General features: G+C 39.4%; 1 protein-coding gene across 3 annotated transcripts in view; it reads left to right on the forward strand.

Annotated features, from left to right (window-relative positions):
• RBBP4 (RB binding protein 4, chromatin remodeling factor) overlaps positions 1 to 14,142 on the forward strand; it is a 22,704-nt gene continuing 8,562 nt past the window's right edge. The window contains exons 1-5 of one of the 3 annotated variants that reach the window (XM_045859914.1): positions 1 to 169; positions 761 to 905; positions 5,927 to 6,072; positions 13,430 to 13,603; positions 13,935 to 14,050. In XM_045859914.1, the coding sequence (XP_045715870.1) occupies positions 154 to 169; positions 761 to 905; positions 5,927 to 6,072; positions 13,430 to 13,603; positions 13,935 to 14,050 (597 nt within the window). In that variant the 5' untranslated portion in view covers positions 1 to 153. Of the gene's footprint in view, positions 170 to 264; positions 444 to 757; positions 906 to 5,926; positions 6,073 to 13,429; positions 13,604 to 13,934; positions 14,051 to 14,142 lie in introns of those variants that run through there. The other 2 variants (XM_045859913.1, XM_045859915.1) reach the window with 2 other exon arrangements.

The following is a 14,142-nucleotide window of genomic DNA, read 5'->3' on the forward strand; positions in this document are numbered from 1 at the left end:
ATTGGCCGGTGTTGGCGCGAAGGTACGCTAGGCAGCCCTCACGCAGGGGCAGCAGGAAACAATAGAGGCCGCGCGCGGAGAGCGAGCGCCTGTAGACTCCCCGCCCCTCCCGCAACGGTAGACCTCGGGATACCCCCGACTTGCCTGCTCGCCATGGCCGACAAGGAAGGTGAGGGTGCCGAACCCACCCAAGGAGGACGGGGCCTGCCGGGCTTGCGCCGCGGCCTCCACACGGCCTAACCGTGAGAGCAGGCCCGGTTCTGCTGAGTGCTGTCCGCACCATTGAAGGCGTGAAGGCGAAATCGCCCCGCGAGGCGGGCTAACGGCGCGCCAGTTCCTTTGGAGAGGAGGCCCGGCGCAGAGGGGTGAAGCTGGCGGTGGGGGCCCCGGCGGGGGTTTGATCCCTCCTCACGCTCCTTGTCGGTCTACTTGCTTCTCTGCCGGTGCGCCCTGAACCGCTTCGTAACACTCCGGGGCTCGGTCCTTGGGCCTTCTCGCCGGTCCCGTAAACTTAACCGCGTGGGAGAGCGTGCTCCCGAGGCCCGCCGCCGTCTCCCGCACGGCTGGCGGAGTGTCTAGCCGGGAAGACCCGAGAGTAGTTGCGACCCGCGAAGGCGGAGGCGTGTTGGTGCCTCCGCGGAGGGAGATTGAGACAGCCCTGCTCCGTATCAGGACTCGGGAGCCCCACGGGTAGCTTTGGGAGTGTTTACTCGATTTCTATTGTGTTCGCTAACTTAACTTGTTTTTACTATTTTAGCAGCCTTTGATGACGCAGTGGAGGAACGTGTGATCAACGAAGAGTACAAAATATGGAAAAAGAACACCCCTTTTCTTTACGATTTGGTGATGACCCATGCTCTGGAGTGGCCCAGCTTAACTGCACAGTGGCTTCCAGATGTAACCAGGTGATACGAATCTCTTGAACGTTATTTTGGTGTGACCTCAGTGTACATTTATCCCGTCTATTTTACCTATTTTTCTCTGCAGTCACCCTTAGGGGGCACGTAATCGAAACCTATTGGTGACATTTTTTTCTAGGCCAAAAAGTGGGCAAAAAGTAAAATTAACTTTGTAATTTTTTCTGATAAGAGAGAACATGCTGTTCTCTTTTTCTGATACTGGGTTGAGTAGTCATATTGTAACAGTAGTGTACCAAATAATAGTGGGAAATTGTCAGCTTTCCAAGCAGTCCTTTTAATCTCAGGCATTGGTTGTAGCTGGTTAATATAAAGATGAGTGTGACATGGCAGTTGTCTGCAAGGAGCACGGTGTAGTTGAAGCAGGTGTAACTAATTAGAGTTATGTGCCCTCGGAGCACTTTTAGAGAGATACTTAGAACTAATACCTGAAGGTGGGATGGTTTACATACGAGGGAATTATGCAGGGTGAGATTGAGCACATGTATTTCTTACTCATGGGTAGTTTATCTCTAATAGAGGAGATAAAATATTTAATTTCACTTACATTTATTGAGGGTCTAGGTGCCATTAAGACAAAATTAGATATACCTTCCTTGCCTTGACTTGTGTATATAACCTATAACAGTGAAAAAATGAAAAAACGTTGTGAGTGGAAATAAAATGATGAGAGTAAGGAAAAAGTGCTTCAACTGAGTATGAGAAAAGGCTCAGGTTTTAGCAAAACCAGTATGCCTATTGGAATAATTTCCTATTATAAAACTGTTTTGGTATTCAGAATAACATTTAAAAATTACATGTGTACTAAAAAATAAATTTCTTCAAACTTAGGTCTTTAGAAGTCTGTGTTTCAGCTCAGCAAGCAATAAACATTTGATAAAAATTTTATTAAGAATGAGCCCTGACTCGTGTGGCTCAGTTGGTTGGGTGTTGTCCTGGGAATCACTCGACTGAGTGATTCCCAGTCAGGGTACATGCCTGGGTTGTGGGTTCGGCCCTGAGTCGGGGTGCATGTGAGAGGCAACCAAGTCTCTCTCTTGAATTGATGTTTCCCTCTTTCTAAAAAGAAAATCTTTATTTAAAAAAAAATGAGACTGCTACCTTTGCAGTGGCATTAAAGAAATTGGGAAATCTGTCTTAAGGTTGTTAAACAAAACCATAATAAATACCTAGAAATTTAGAATTCCAAACTTCTTTATCAGGTTTTCATGTTCAACTGATAATCAGAATCAGCCATAAAAAAAGAACAAAATTCTTGCCATGTGGAACAACATGGATGGGCCTAGAGTGTTTTGTGCTGAGTGAAGCAAGTCAGAAAGACAGATACCATATGATTTCACTTATGTGGAATCTAGAAAATAAGATAAACAAGTAGAACAGAAACAGACTCAATAGATACAGAGAACATTTTGACAGTTGCCAGATGGAAGAGGAGTTGGGGGAAATGGGTAAAAAATGTGAAGGGATTAAGTACAAATTGGTAGTACAGAATAGTCATGGGGATGTGAAGTAAAGCAAAGAGAATATGGTCAGTAAGTAACGTCGTAATAACTATAGTACCAGATGAGTGACTAGGTTTATTGGGGTGAAGTTATACAAAGTTTAATCACTTAGTTGTACACATGAAACTAATGTAATATACATCAAATATAATTGAAAAATAAATTATTTACTTAGCTGGGTAGCTCAGTTAGTGTTGTTCAACATGATAAGGTTGTAGATTCAGTCCCCCTATCAGGGCACATACAAGAATCAACCAATGAATGCGTAAATAAGTGGAACAACAAATAGATGTTCCTTCCTCCATCCCTCCCTCTCTCTCTCCCCCTCTCCCCTCCCCACCCTCTTTCTCTCCCTCCTTCCCTCCCTCCTTCCCTCACTCCCTCTCAATCAGTAAATTTAAAAAAAAATTTCAGCTCTACCTGCTTTACCCATTTTTTATTTATTATTTATTTATTTTTTAGAGAGGGAAGGGAGGGAGGGAGAGAGAAACATCAATGTGCTTTTGCTGGGGGCTGTGGCCTGCAACCCAGGGATGTGGCCTGACTGGGAATCGAACCTGCGGCACTAAAAAATGGTTTTTAATTAAAAATTGCTAAAACAGCTTTGGCTGGTGTGGGTCAGTGGATTGAGTGCCAGACTGCAAACTAAAGTGTCGCTGGTTCGATTCCCAGTCAGGTCATGCCTGGCTTACAGGCCAGTCCTTGGTGGGGCAGCGGGAGAGAGGCAACCATACATTGCTGTTTCTCTCCCTCTCTTTCTCTTATCTAAAACTAAATAATTTTTTTATTTATTTATTTATTTTAAGCTGAGTGCAGAAGTGGAGTTTTTTCTGTCAGGAATTCTCATTGGTACTTCAAACCATTAAACTTATGGTAGAGTACTTGAGAAATACTGTAGTGGGTGATTACAGATTTACTGGTTACCTGCTAAATTGTATTAGACTAGTGTGTCCCAAATATTGGCTACCCCTTACCTACTAAATCCTGGAACATGAAAGCTTCCTTTATATAATGTGATTAGCTAAGTTTGGAAAGCAGTGAATTAGACTAAATTCCCCAAGGCTGAAATCTGTATTTGAATGGCTTTCTACTTTAGCAGATCCAGGAAAATAAACCTTTAATACTTGATACTGATCCAAATACCCTGCCTTTTCCCCCTTTTTTGTATTCTACTCATAACAATGTTAATTTTTTTTCAAATGAGGATTATTTATAACCAAGCATCTCTAATGCCAAGTGTTTAATTTTATGTGTATATGTTCTTATTTTGAAATTCACATCCTTTAAAAAAATAACCGTAGTTCTATAATCAGAACTGCCTCCCTTCCTCTGGTGCTTCAGTTTTCCTTTCTTTTTTAAAAGATATTGTTTATTTACTTTTAGAGAGGGGGAAGGGAGGGAGTAAAAAGAAAAACACCACTGCATGAAAGATACTAGGGATCCAACCCTGCTACCCAGGCATGTGCCTTGACTGGGGATCAAACCAGCTACCCTTTGATTTGTAGGCCAGTGCTCAGTCCACTGAGCCACACCAGCCAGGACTGGTTCTTTTAACTTTCCAAATACAAGTGTTGTCAATTTTGTGTTGAGAGCCCTCTTTTTAACTCTACTGTTTTTTATAATTAAAAAAAAAGATTTAAAGATTTTATTTATTTTTAGAGAGAGGGGAAGGGAGGGAGAAAGAGGGAAATGCCAATGTGTAGTTGCCTCTTGTGTGTCCCCAACTGGGGACTGGCTGGCAACCCAGGCATGTGTCCTGGCTGGGAATCGAACCTGTGACCTTTCAGTTCACAGGCCAACATTCAGTCCACTGAGCCACACCAGCCAGGGCTACCTTTTCTTTTCAATTTAAGATAATAGATGTCCATCACCTCTGTTCAGAGGAATTCTGATTGGTTATTTTAGGCCCAACTTCTGGGCTCTGCTCAATATTAAGATGCTTACTGGTGTCTGGTTATTCTGTTGGCTTCTCAAATGTGACACCTTCCAAACTGAGTATATTCACCTGGAGGTCCCATCAGAATTTTCTCTTAGAGTTTGAGTTTAGTCTGTTTTTTAGCATTCTCTCCCACTATGTTTTCCCATCCCAAAGTCAGATTTGGACTTGCTCTAATTTTTTTACTTGTGTGGTGTAAGGCAGGTTGCTTCATTTTTACAGTGTTACGGTATTTAAATGACACAAGGTTATATGCAGTGCTTAACATGGTTTCTGGTGCTTCTGTTGACCTTCCCCTTTGCTCAGTTTCTTTCTTTTTTTTTAATCCTCACTTGACATTTTTTTCATTGCTTTTAGAAAGAGAGGGAGGGAAAGAAACATTGATGTGAAAGAAACATCGATTGTATGTGCCCCGCCTGGGGACCAAACCTACAGCCCTTTGGTTACGGGACAGTGCTCCAACCAACTGAGCCACACCTGCCAGTCACTTCCCTTTTCCCAAAATACCTACTTGTCTTACAGAGCCGGTTTTCCACTCCGCTAGGTTTTATCTCATTTTGAGACCTGCTCAGGTATCTCCTGTTTGATGAACACTTCCTTCATTCCAGAATAATCTTTTTCTCCTGTATTTTGTGCATCTTCTGTGTAGTGTACATTGACTTGTGTTTTACTCATTTGTGTACATGACTGCCTAATTGCCCCTGTACTCCCTGGTTTTTTAAGAACAGGAGTCATGTCTTAATCATTGCACTTCCATAGTGTTTAGAGCAGTGTGTTTATTGAGTAGGCAGTTAGGGAATACGTCAACAGTTAGTCTACCTAATGTTAATTTCCTTTCCTTTCCCTTTTTCTAAAATGAGGTTAACCTAAGTGTCAGTGTGCCCAACAGTTTTTTTCTTTATATCCAACCAGGTGTAAAGAATAAGTAGTTAATTCACATTTTATTCCACTAGACTTTTTCCCTAAAGTAATTGTAAATTTTTGACCCAGTTAAATACAGAAGCTCCTTGAACAACATTTTGTTCATTATAAAACTGATGAGATACCATAGGAACTTAACACTTATTTATATCAGTTAGCCTGTGGTGAGATTGGTTTCATTGTATGGCATTTTGCTTCAAGTCACAGAATCTGTTGATGATATTAAGTGAACATTTACTGTGCTTTAAAAAAGTAAGCGCTCTGTCCTGGCTGGTGTAGCTCACTGGATTGAATGCAGGCTTCTAACCAAAGAGTTGCAGGTTCGATTCCCAGTCAGGGCACACGCCTGGGTTGTAGGCCAGGTCCCCACTGGGAGCTGCGAGAGAGGCAACCACACATTGATGTTTGTCTCTCTCTTTCTCCCTCCCTTTCCATCTCTAAAAAAATTGATAAACCATGGATTAAAAAAAATAATAAGTGCTCTGTAGGCTTCCTTGTACTTGGCTCTATGGAAGTTACATTGAAAGGAGAAAATGACTTTCTCCTCTCAAGACATGGTTGTAATTGTGCCTTTTGCATAGAAGTGTGTCACTGATGTTGAAGTCTGTCTTAGTACTAATTTGAATAGTGACCATGTATTGCTCTTACAGACCAGAAGGGAAAGATTTCAGCATTCATCGGCTTGTCCTGGGGACCCACACGTCGGATGAACAAAACCACCTTGTGATAGCCAGTGTGCAGCTCCCTAATGATGATGCTCAGTTTGACGCTTCACACTACGACAGTGAGAAAGGAGGTAGGAATCTTAAAAGTGAAAGAAGGAATCTATGGGTTATATTTTTCATCTTTGAATTATCATAAAAAGTATATACAGTTGACAAAAGCCTCAAGATAGAAACGAGATTTTAAACTTTGGAAAGCCTGAATTTATAGTAGATATATTAGATGTCAGAAGACGTACATAACACATACTGGGTTCAGCGCCTTTTCTGTAACCCTTCCTCTAAAATTTGTACTGGGAAGATTTCTAGAAATGAAAGAAGCAAAAATCCCCCATATATTATTGCTGTTAATGCATGTATTAACATAGGAGATGCTACCCCTAGGGAGGAAAATTGGTTTTTGGAAAAAGGTGTGTGTGAAAACAATCTTACTCTTTGAATAGATGAAGCAAAGATATACATACCATATATAAATAGATATATACAGTATCTGGTATTAAAATTCATCATGGGTGCCAGGAAAATGTCTTACAAGGTTTCTTAAAGGGGCAGTAATGGAAAAGAGATTGAGAAACACTGGCTTAAATTGCCCCTTTCCTGGTTTGTAGTAGAAGTGACTGAACCATGGCACTTGCTACATATATAAAAATTAAATGAGCCGTTTGGTTACATGCTGTTTTAGGAAATAACCTAAGGGTTTACTTGTGCATGAAAGACACTTTCCCTTACAGAAGAGACAAAATGAGTGAGTTTTCTTTATTGTTGTCCTTGAACTCATTATTGCTGAGAAGTGGAAGATAAGCTCTCATTGAGATTTGTGCTCTAAAAAAATGGATGTTTAATGTTTGTCATCAGATTTTTCCTGATCAGCAGAATCCATTCTTTCATCTCAGTTATTTTGGATTTCAGTTATTTTCCAGGATTGTAATGTGCAGTTGATCTTTATTTATTTTTAAGGTATATTCTTGAGCATATTTAACTCAGTATTTGGAAAACTCAGGTAGCTGAGGGACATCTTTTTCCCTAATCCTTACCTGAGGATACGTCCCCTAAATCTAGAGAGATGGGAAGGGAGAGAGAGGAACATCAGTTGGCCGCTTCCTCTATGTACCCTGACCAGGAATCGAGCCCACAACACTTTGGCACACAGGATGATGCTCCAACCAACTGAGCCACATGGCTGGGGCTGCAATTGATCTTTTGATCATTTCATATTTAGCTTGGGGTGATGGAGATTGCAAAATAAGTTCTTAGGATAAAGGTCAGCAAACATTTTGTGTCACTGACCCAAGTGTGTAACTATGGGATTGATTACTATGAAGTTATTTTCTGGGTAGGTATTAGTGATGGGAATGGCAACACTGAACTTAGACTTTTATTAGATTAAAATAACGAGGATACGTTTTCTAAAATAGGATTTTTGGTTATTTACGCACAAAACACGTACTCTGGTAATGTAATAAATTATTTTAAAATACCAAAGCAGTTCTGGCTGGTGTGTCTCAGTGGACTGAGCGCTGACCTGTGGACCGAAAAGATGCTGATTTGGTTCACAGTCAGAGCACATGGCTGGGTTGCAGGCTGTGTCCCTGGCTGGGGGTGTTTGAGAAGCAGTGGGTTAAAGATTCTCATGTCTATGTTTCTTTCCCTCTCCTTTTCCCTCATTTCCCCTCTCTCTAAAAATAAATAAATACTTTTTAAAATATCAAAGCAAATATAAAACAATGTGGAACCTCCATAAACCTACTCCCTATAAATCACTATTAAATTGATATAGTTTTCTGAATGATTTATCTATCCCATTTATTGGATTACTCATTCAAAAGATATGTTAAATACTTACTGTATGCCAGACATGTTTCTTGGTGCTGGGGATACAGCATGGAATATTCTATTCTGCCCTAGTGTGTGTGTCTTGGACATATTTCTGTGTAAGCATATGGGAACCTACCTCCTTTTCATGGCTGTATACTAAGTCATAGCTAACTATTCTTATTTATGGACATTTATGTGGTTTCCCATCTTTTGGCTTCAAAAACAATTCTAGTACATGCAACTGGCATAGTTTTGCTGTAGAATAATTTTCTTAGTGTAGTGTTTATCATAGGGCAAGAACATTTCAAGTATAATTGACAATGCTAAATTGCCCTCCAAAAAGATTCACAGTAGCAGAAGTATTTGTTACTCCATGCCCTTACCAACATTAACCTTAATGCTGCAATCTTACTTGACTTTGCTTTTTAAGTTATTCGTGATATTGAAGTTATTTAAAAATACTTGGCTATCTTGACCTGCCTATTTATGTTCTTTGCTCATTTTTTTTTCTTTTGGGTTATCTCTTTATGTATAAGGTAGATGATCCCCAATAAATAGGTTGCAGATATTTTTCCAAGTTATTTTATAATCTTAAGGCTTATTTAGAAGTTAGGGTTTTTTTTTTTATTCTTACTGTATTTTTTCACTACTGTTTAGTCCCCTTATACCCCTCTTTCCTCAGCAGTCACCACATATTGTCCATGTCCATGAGCCCTTAGAAGCTATAATGTTTTTATTTTATTTTTTTAGCTATATGTTTTTAATGTCCAATTTTTCTCCAGTGTCCTTCAAAGTATTTGAAAGGCTTATCATTTCAAAACTTGTAAATAGTTAGCTTTAGTTTTCTGGTACATTTATGTTTTGACCATTAAAACTTTAATCCTCTGGTTTAGGTATGGAATAAGGATCCAGGTATTTTTCTAAGTGGTTAGCAACTTTTTAAATACCATTTGCTGACTAATCCATTTTTTCCATTGGTTTTTGAAATGGCATCTTTTAACAAAGATACTAAAATCTTTTTCTGCTGAGTTGAGTCGAGTCAAACCAATTCACTTTTGTGTTCCAATGATACCTTTATCCCTCTTACTGGTGCTTAATAATAAAGGAACAATGAAAAATATTAGTAATATGTATGGTATATTTGTGTGACTATGTAAGTCACCTTAATTAATCCTGAAGGAAACAGATACTCAGTTTTATAGCTTGCCATGAGGTTACACAACATATTATCTCTTACTTCTTCCTCTTCTCTCCTTTTTTATTCCCATTCAGCCCCTCCCAGATCTTCAGATCACTAGATACACTTGATGCTTAAAGGGAGGAGGCCTTTCTCCATATGGTCTCAACAGTGGTGGAAGTAGATCTATCCTATTTCTTGGTTGGTTGTTATGTAGGTAGCTTCCTAATGTCTCTCCTTGGTCAGATAAAATGTCCTGGACTCTCAGATTGAACTACTATGATTGATTACCATCATCTCCTTGACCCTATTTGATTTGAGGTAATTGATGGCAAATAGCTTCAAAAGATCATTGAACTTTCAAAGCAAAAGACCTAAGAACTGCCCTAAGCCTGTTTTGACATTAGAAAGAATTTGTGTGTTTATATTAGGTTTAGCCTAGCTATAGTCATAGTTTAAGCCCTGAAAATAGATTAGATGTAAAATTTTACCTCAGATCATGTTACCAAGATCTTCAAATATCAACAAGTTATTTTTAGCAACTTATTTGGGAATTGGCTTTGTGTATTTTAAAAAGATATCTTGAGTCTTTTGTCTCAATTATATATAATAAACTTTTATTAAATCATGGTGAAATAATTAAATATTTGATTCAGGTTGTTAGAATTTATCCTTAGTTTTGAAATGTTTAGGGACTCTAAAAGTAGCTCGGTGTGGTAGAAATCAGAACGCTGGTTACCTTGTTCTTGGGGACTGGTTGGGAGGGACACCGTCGTGCCTTCTGGAGGGCTTTATGTTTTATTTTGATGGGTGGTGGTTCTGGTGTATTATACTTATGTAAAAATTTGTCCAGCTGACAGTTTTACTGTATTATTTAGACCTCAAATTTTTAAAATAGTGTTTATTTATATAGAGAAAAACAAAATAGGAATACAGTTAAACCTTGATGATCATTCAATTTACTGTATAGTCATGTGCCACATGACATTTCAGTCAGTGATGAACTACATACATGACAGTGGTTTCATAAGATTATAGTGGAGCTGAATTTCCTGTAAGAAATGGAAGGATGTATCGTTTAGGCAGAATTTTATTTCACTACGACAGGAGCAATATCTGTGGGGCTTGGCAGTGGATTCCCTCCCACAGCACCTTGATTCCGAGCGTACAGATTACATCCCAGCCAGCCACTGAGCTGTTTCAGCACGGAGGATCCTGTCCTGTCAGCACTACATACAGTCGTACTTCGGTACTCATCAGCTTCGGAACATATCACATTTTTTGATGAAAAAAAAAATGTCTTAGCGTGCAGCATACTTGCCAGAACTGGTATAAGTCACACCACCTCTTGCAAAAGAGAGGACTTCATCATTGGGTACTCGTCGGTTTCAGCACTCATCATGAGTTTGAGAATGAATTAACAATGTGTACCGAGGTACCACTGTAAGTTCAGAGGACACTACAGCCCTTCCAGTTCTAGTTCAAATGGCCTTTGGAGTACACTGTTGTACATCCTTTGTTGAGGACCTAAGATCCTGTACAAAGACCCAGATCCACAGGATGTACCTTAACAAATATTAAGTGCCACTGCCACTTCAGTAAAAGCTTCCTGTGGTAATCAATTCAATGCCAGAGAAAGCCCTTTGTGCCAGGTAGGTTTAATGAAACCAAAAACAAATTTCCAAAGTCCAAATACTGAGTCCACAGCTCTACACTCTTTTCCATATTAAATACTCTTTTTTATAAACACCGCAGAGTTCTTTAATCTGAACCCTGCTCCAGCATGTGGTAGCGAAAACACTTTGCCATGACAATCCCATGTTTATCTCTCCATCTTGATTCTACTCCTGCTGATCCTCAGGCCACCTTTCACTCCCTTCAGAAACTTTTTTTTTTTTTCTTTTTTAAATCCTTACCCCAGGATATGTTTATTGATACTAGAGAAACAGACAGACATTGATGGAACCCACAACCTAGGTATGTGCCCTGACCGGGAATCAGATTCACAGCCTTTTGGTTTATGGGGTATGCTCCAACCAACTGAACCACCCAGCCAGGGTCTGACAGTCACTATTAAAGTCATTTAGACTTTATCTAGCCAGTTTTTCCTCTGTATTTATTTCATTTTATTTTATTTTTTAGAGGGGGGAGGGAAAAAGAGGGAAACATCATTGCATGAGAGAAACTCACAGGCCCCCAACCGAGGTCGTGGCCTGCAGCCCAGGCATGCGCCCTGACTGGGAATCAAACTAGCGACTGACCCTGTGGTCCGTAGGCTGGCCCAATCCACTGAGCCACACCAGCCAGGGCTTTCCTCTGTATTTTCAATCCAACCCACATCCCTGTCCGTGAAGCAGCATTGACAGCTTCATTGTTCTATTTCTGGACCAGTCAGAGGAAAGCAGGGGGAGATCTCATGGGACAGTGGTGTTGATAAAATGCATAGTGGTGTACAGTAATGTCCTGGGCCTTCACATTCACTCAGCCACTCACTGATCAAGAGCAAGTTCCATTTATGATAAATGCCTCATATAGGCGTACAATTTTTTAGCCTTTATATTTTTTACTGTGCCTTTTCTGTGCTCAGATACACACATACTTACCATTGTGTTCCAGTTGCCTGCAGTGTTCAGTACAGTGACATGCTCCACGGGTTTGTAGACTGGGAGCCGTAGGCTACACCACATAGCTAGCCTGAGTGTGTAGTGGGCTAGATCTTCTAGGTTTGTGTGAGTGCACACAGTGATGAAATTACCTAACACGTTTCTTGGAACATTTCACAGTCATTAAGTGACCCGTGGCTACATTAATTCCACAGTCTGTCTTTCCTGCTTCATATTTGACCTTTGACATATCAGCTTCAACTTGGGGAACTTCTAAGTACTTTTTAATAGATAAGTTCTTCTCTTTGTAAAACCTCAATTATAAATCCTCTGCTGATTTCTTATTGATGTACTTTACAATTAGGCCCTCTGTTGAGTATATACTCAATACTGAAATAACCCGTATTTTGTAAAGATTGCTTATTGTTCTGTGGGCTCCGTGCCAGCTATTGCTCTTCCCTGTTGGTGGTGTCTCTCCTGGCCGTTACACTTTTTTTGTCATGAACATCTGTAGTTGTACGCCTGTCTCTCTGTACTTGGACTAAAAGTTTCTAAAAATCATGGGTCATATTATACCTTTTTTAATATTGTAGATCTAGAGTTTTGGGGGAAAATTGTTTAATATGGGTTTTTTTCTTTTAGAGCCTATTTTGAACTTTTATTTTTAGATTTTTAACCTCTTTGAAACCTTCAGTTTTTAACTTGTAAGAGTTTAAAGTTACCTAATCTGCTAGCTATGTTACCATTAATGTCACTGCTTTTCGAAAAGCTTTTTGTCCTTCAAAGTATAACACTTGTATAACAATGCTAGTGATAGCATTTTTATTTACTCCCAGAACTTGCTTTATGGATAAAGTATTTGGAGCTCAGAGAAATTGAGGGCCTTCCCCAAAACACCAAGCTATAGTAAGGGGCAGAGTTATTTAGGCAAAGGTCTGACTCTTAAGTACCTTATCATGCAACCTTGTATAATTCTTTGACTAATCATTAACTATCTTTGTTTACATATTGTTTGCCAAGAATTACATAATCACAGATTATATCGTGTTGTACATTTTATAATGGTACTTGAGAAAACTCAAAGGCATACAGCAGTCAAATATGAATTTAAAAAATGTTTTTGTCTAGTCCTTGCATACCTGGTTTATTTCAACCAAGGACTATAGTTGGCAAGTATAAGTGGGGGTTAGGTAAAGGGAACTAGCTCTTGTGGCTCTGTTTTTCCTCACCAACCTAAAAGAAACAGTGTAGGGAGAAGATTCAGTGTGATGGTATTCCCAAAAGGTTATCCCAAACTGGAGCTTCAAGCAAGTATAAGAGGGATTCTAGTACCTAGCACATAGTACTTAATGAAAATAGTAACTTAGGTTTTACTTATTCAGCACACTACTTTGGTATTTGAAATGAAGTTTGAAAACTGTTTATTGAGAACCTACTTCTAAAGTGGAGTTCATTAGTGTTCCTTAGTTTTAGATAGAAATATACTCTAATTAGGTATATAACTACCTAGAGTCATTTCGTAGCTGAAAGAGTACTAGGCTAAGAATCAGACAACTAGGGATCCAGTTTAGGTTCTGCCATAGTCATGTCATCATGAGCACTTGTAGGTACTCTGAATTTCTGTTTTCTCATGTAAAATTTTTGGAGATAATAACTCTTTGCTACTATGTAGGGTTATGGTAATAAGTGAACTAGAGGTGTAAACGCACTTTATGGTGCTAACAAATGTCTAGATTACTTCTAATATGCCAGTTTGCCTTGCCTGTGTAATGTTTTGAATGACATATAGAGTAGCTCTTGCTCTGTCCTCATTTGCAGTTAATTTCTTATTTACAGAATTTGGAGGCTTTGGCTCTGTTAGTGGAAAAATTGAAATAGAAATCAAGATCAACCATGAAGGAGAAGTAAATAGGGCACGTTATATGCCGCAGAACCCCTGCATCATTGCAACAAAGACTCCGTCCAGCGATGTTCTTGTTTTTGACTATACAAAACATCCTTCTAAACCAGGTACCTGCTCTCTTCAGTTCAAAAACAAAGAGTCACTGTGGGAATACATTGCCTTCATTCAGTCTTTTAGTTGCTTGTTATTCCTTGTATAATTTAACATCTTGTGATTTATATTGATTTGTGTGGGTATTCTTCATTCTTTAGGTGACAAAAAATGCTTTACGTAGAACAGAATGATGGTGCACCTTAAGCATCATATATAATTGGCCATAATGTGTCTGTATTGCTTATAAATATTAAGAGCTTTAGACTTAATGATAAAAATTGCATTATGCTTCATAGACCCAGAGGCAGTGAAGTGGATGGTTTTGATGTGTCTGTTACTTTGCAGATCCTTGCGGAGAGTGCAACCCAGATTTGCGTCTCCGTGGACATCAGAAGGAAGGCTATGGGCTTTCTTGGAACCCAAATCTCAGTGGGCACTTACTTAGTGCTTCAGATGACCATGTGCGTATCTTTCCCATTTTGAAGCAAATCTGGGCTAGTTATCAGCTGGTTTCTTTTCTGGGGTATGTGGGGAAGTGTGAGAATATTCCATT

The sequence above is a fragment of the Phyllostomus hastatus genome, unplaced genomic scaffold (genome assembly GCF_019186645.2).
Source record: "Phyllostomus hastatus isolate PE091 unplaced genomic scaffold, TTU_PhHast_1.1 phas_scaffold_182, whole genome shotgun sequence".
Taxonomy (NCBI): domain Eukaryota; kingdom Metazoa; phylum Chordata; class Mammalia; order Chiroptera; family Phyllostomidae; genus Phyllostomus; species Phyllostomus hastatus.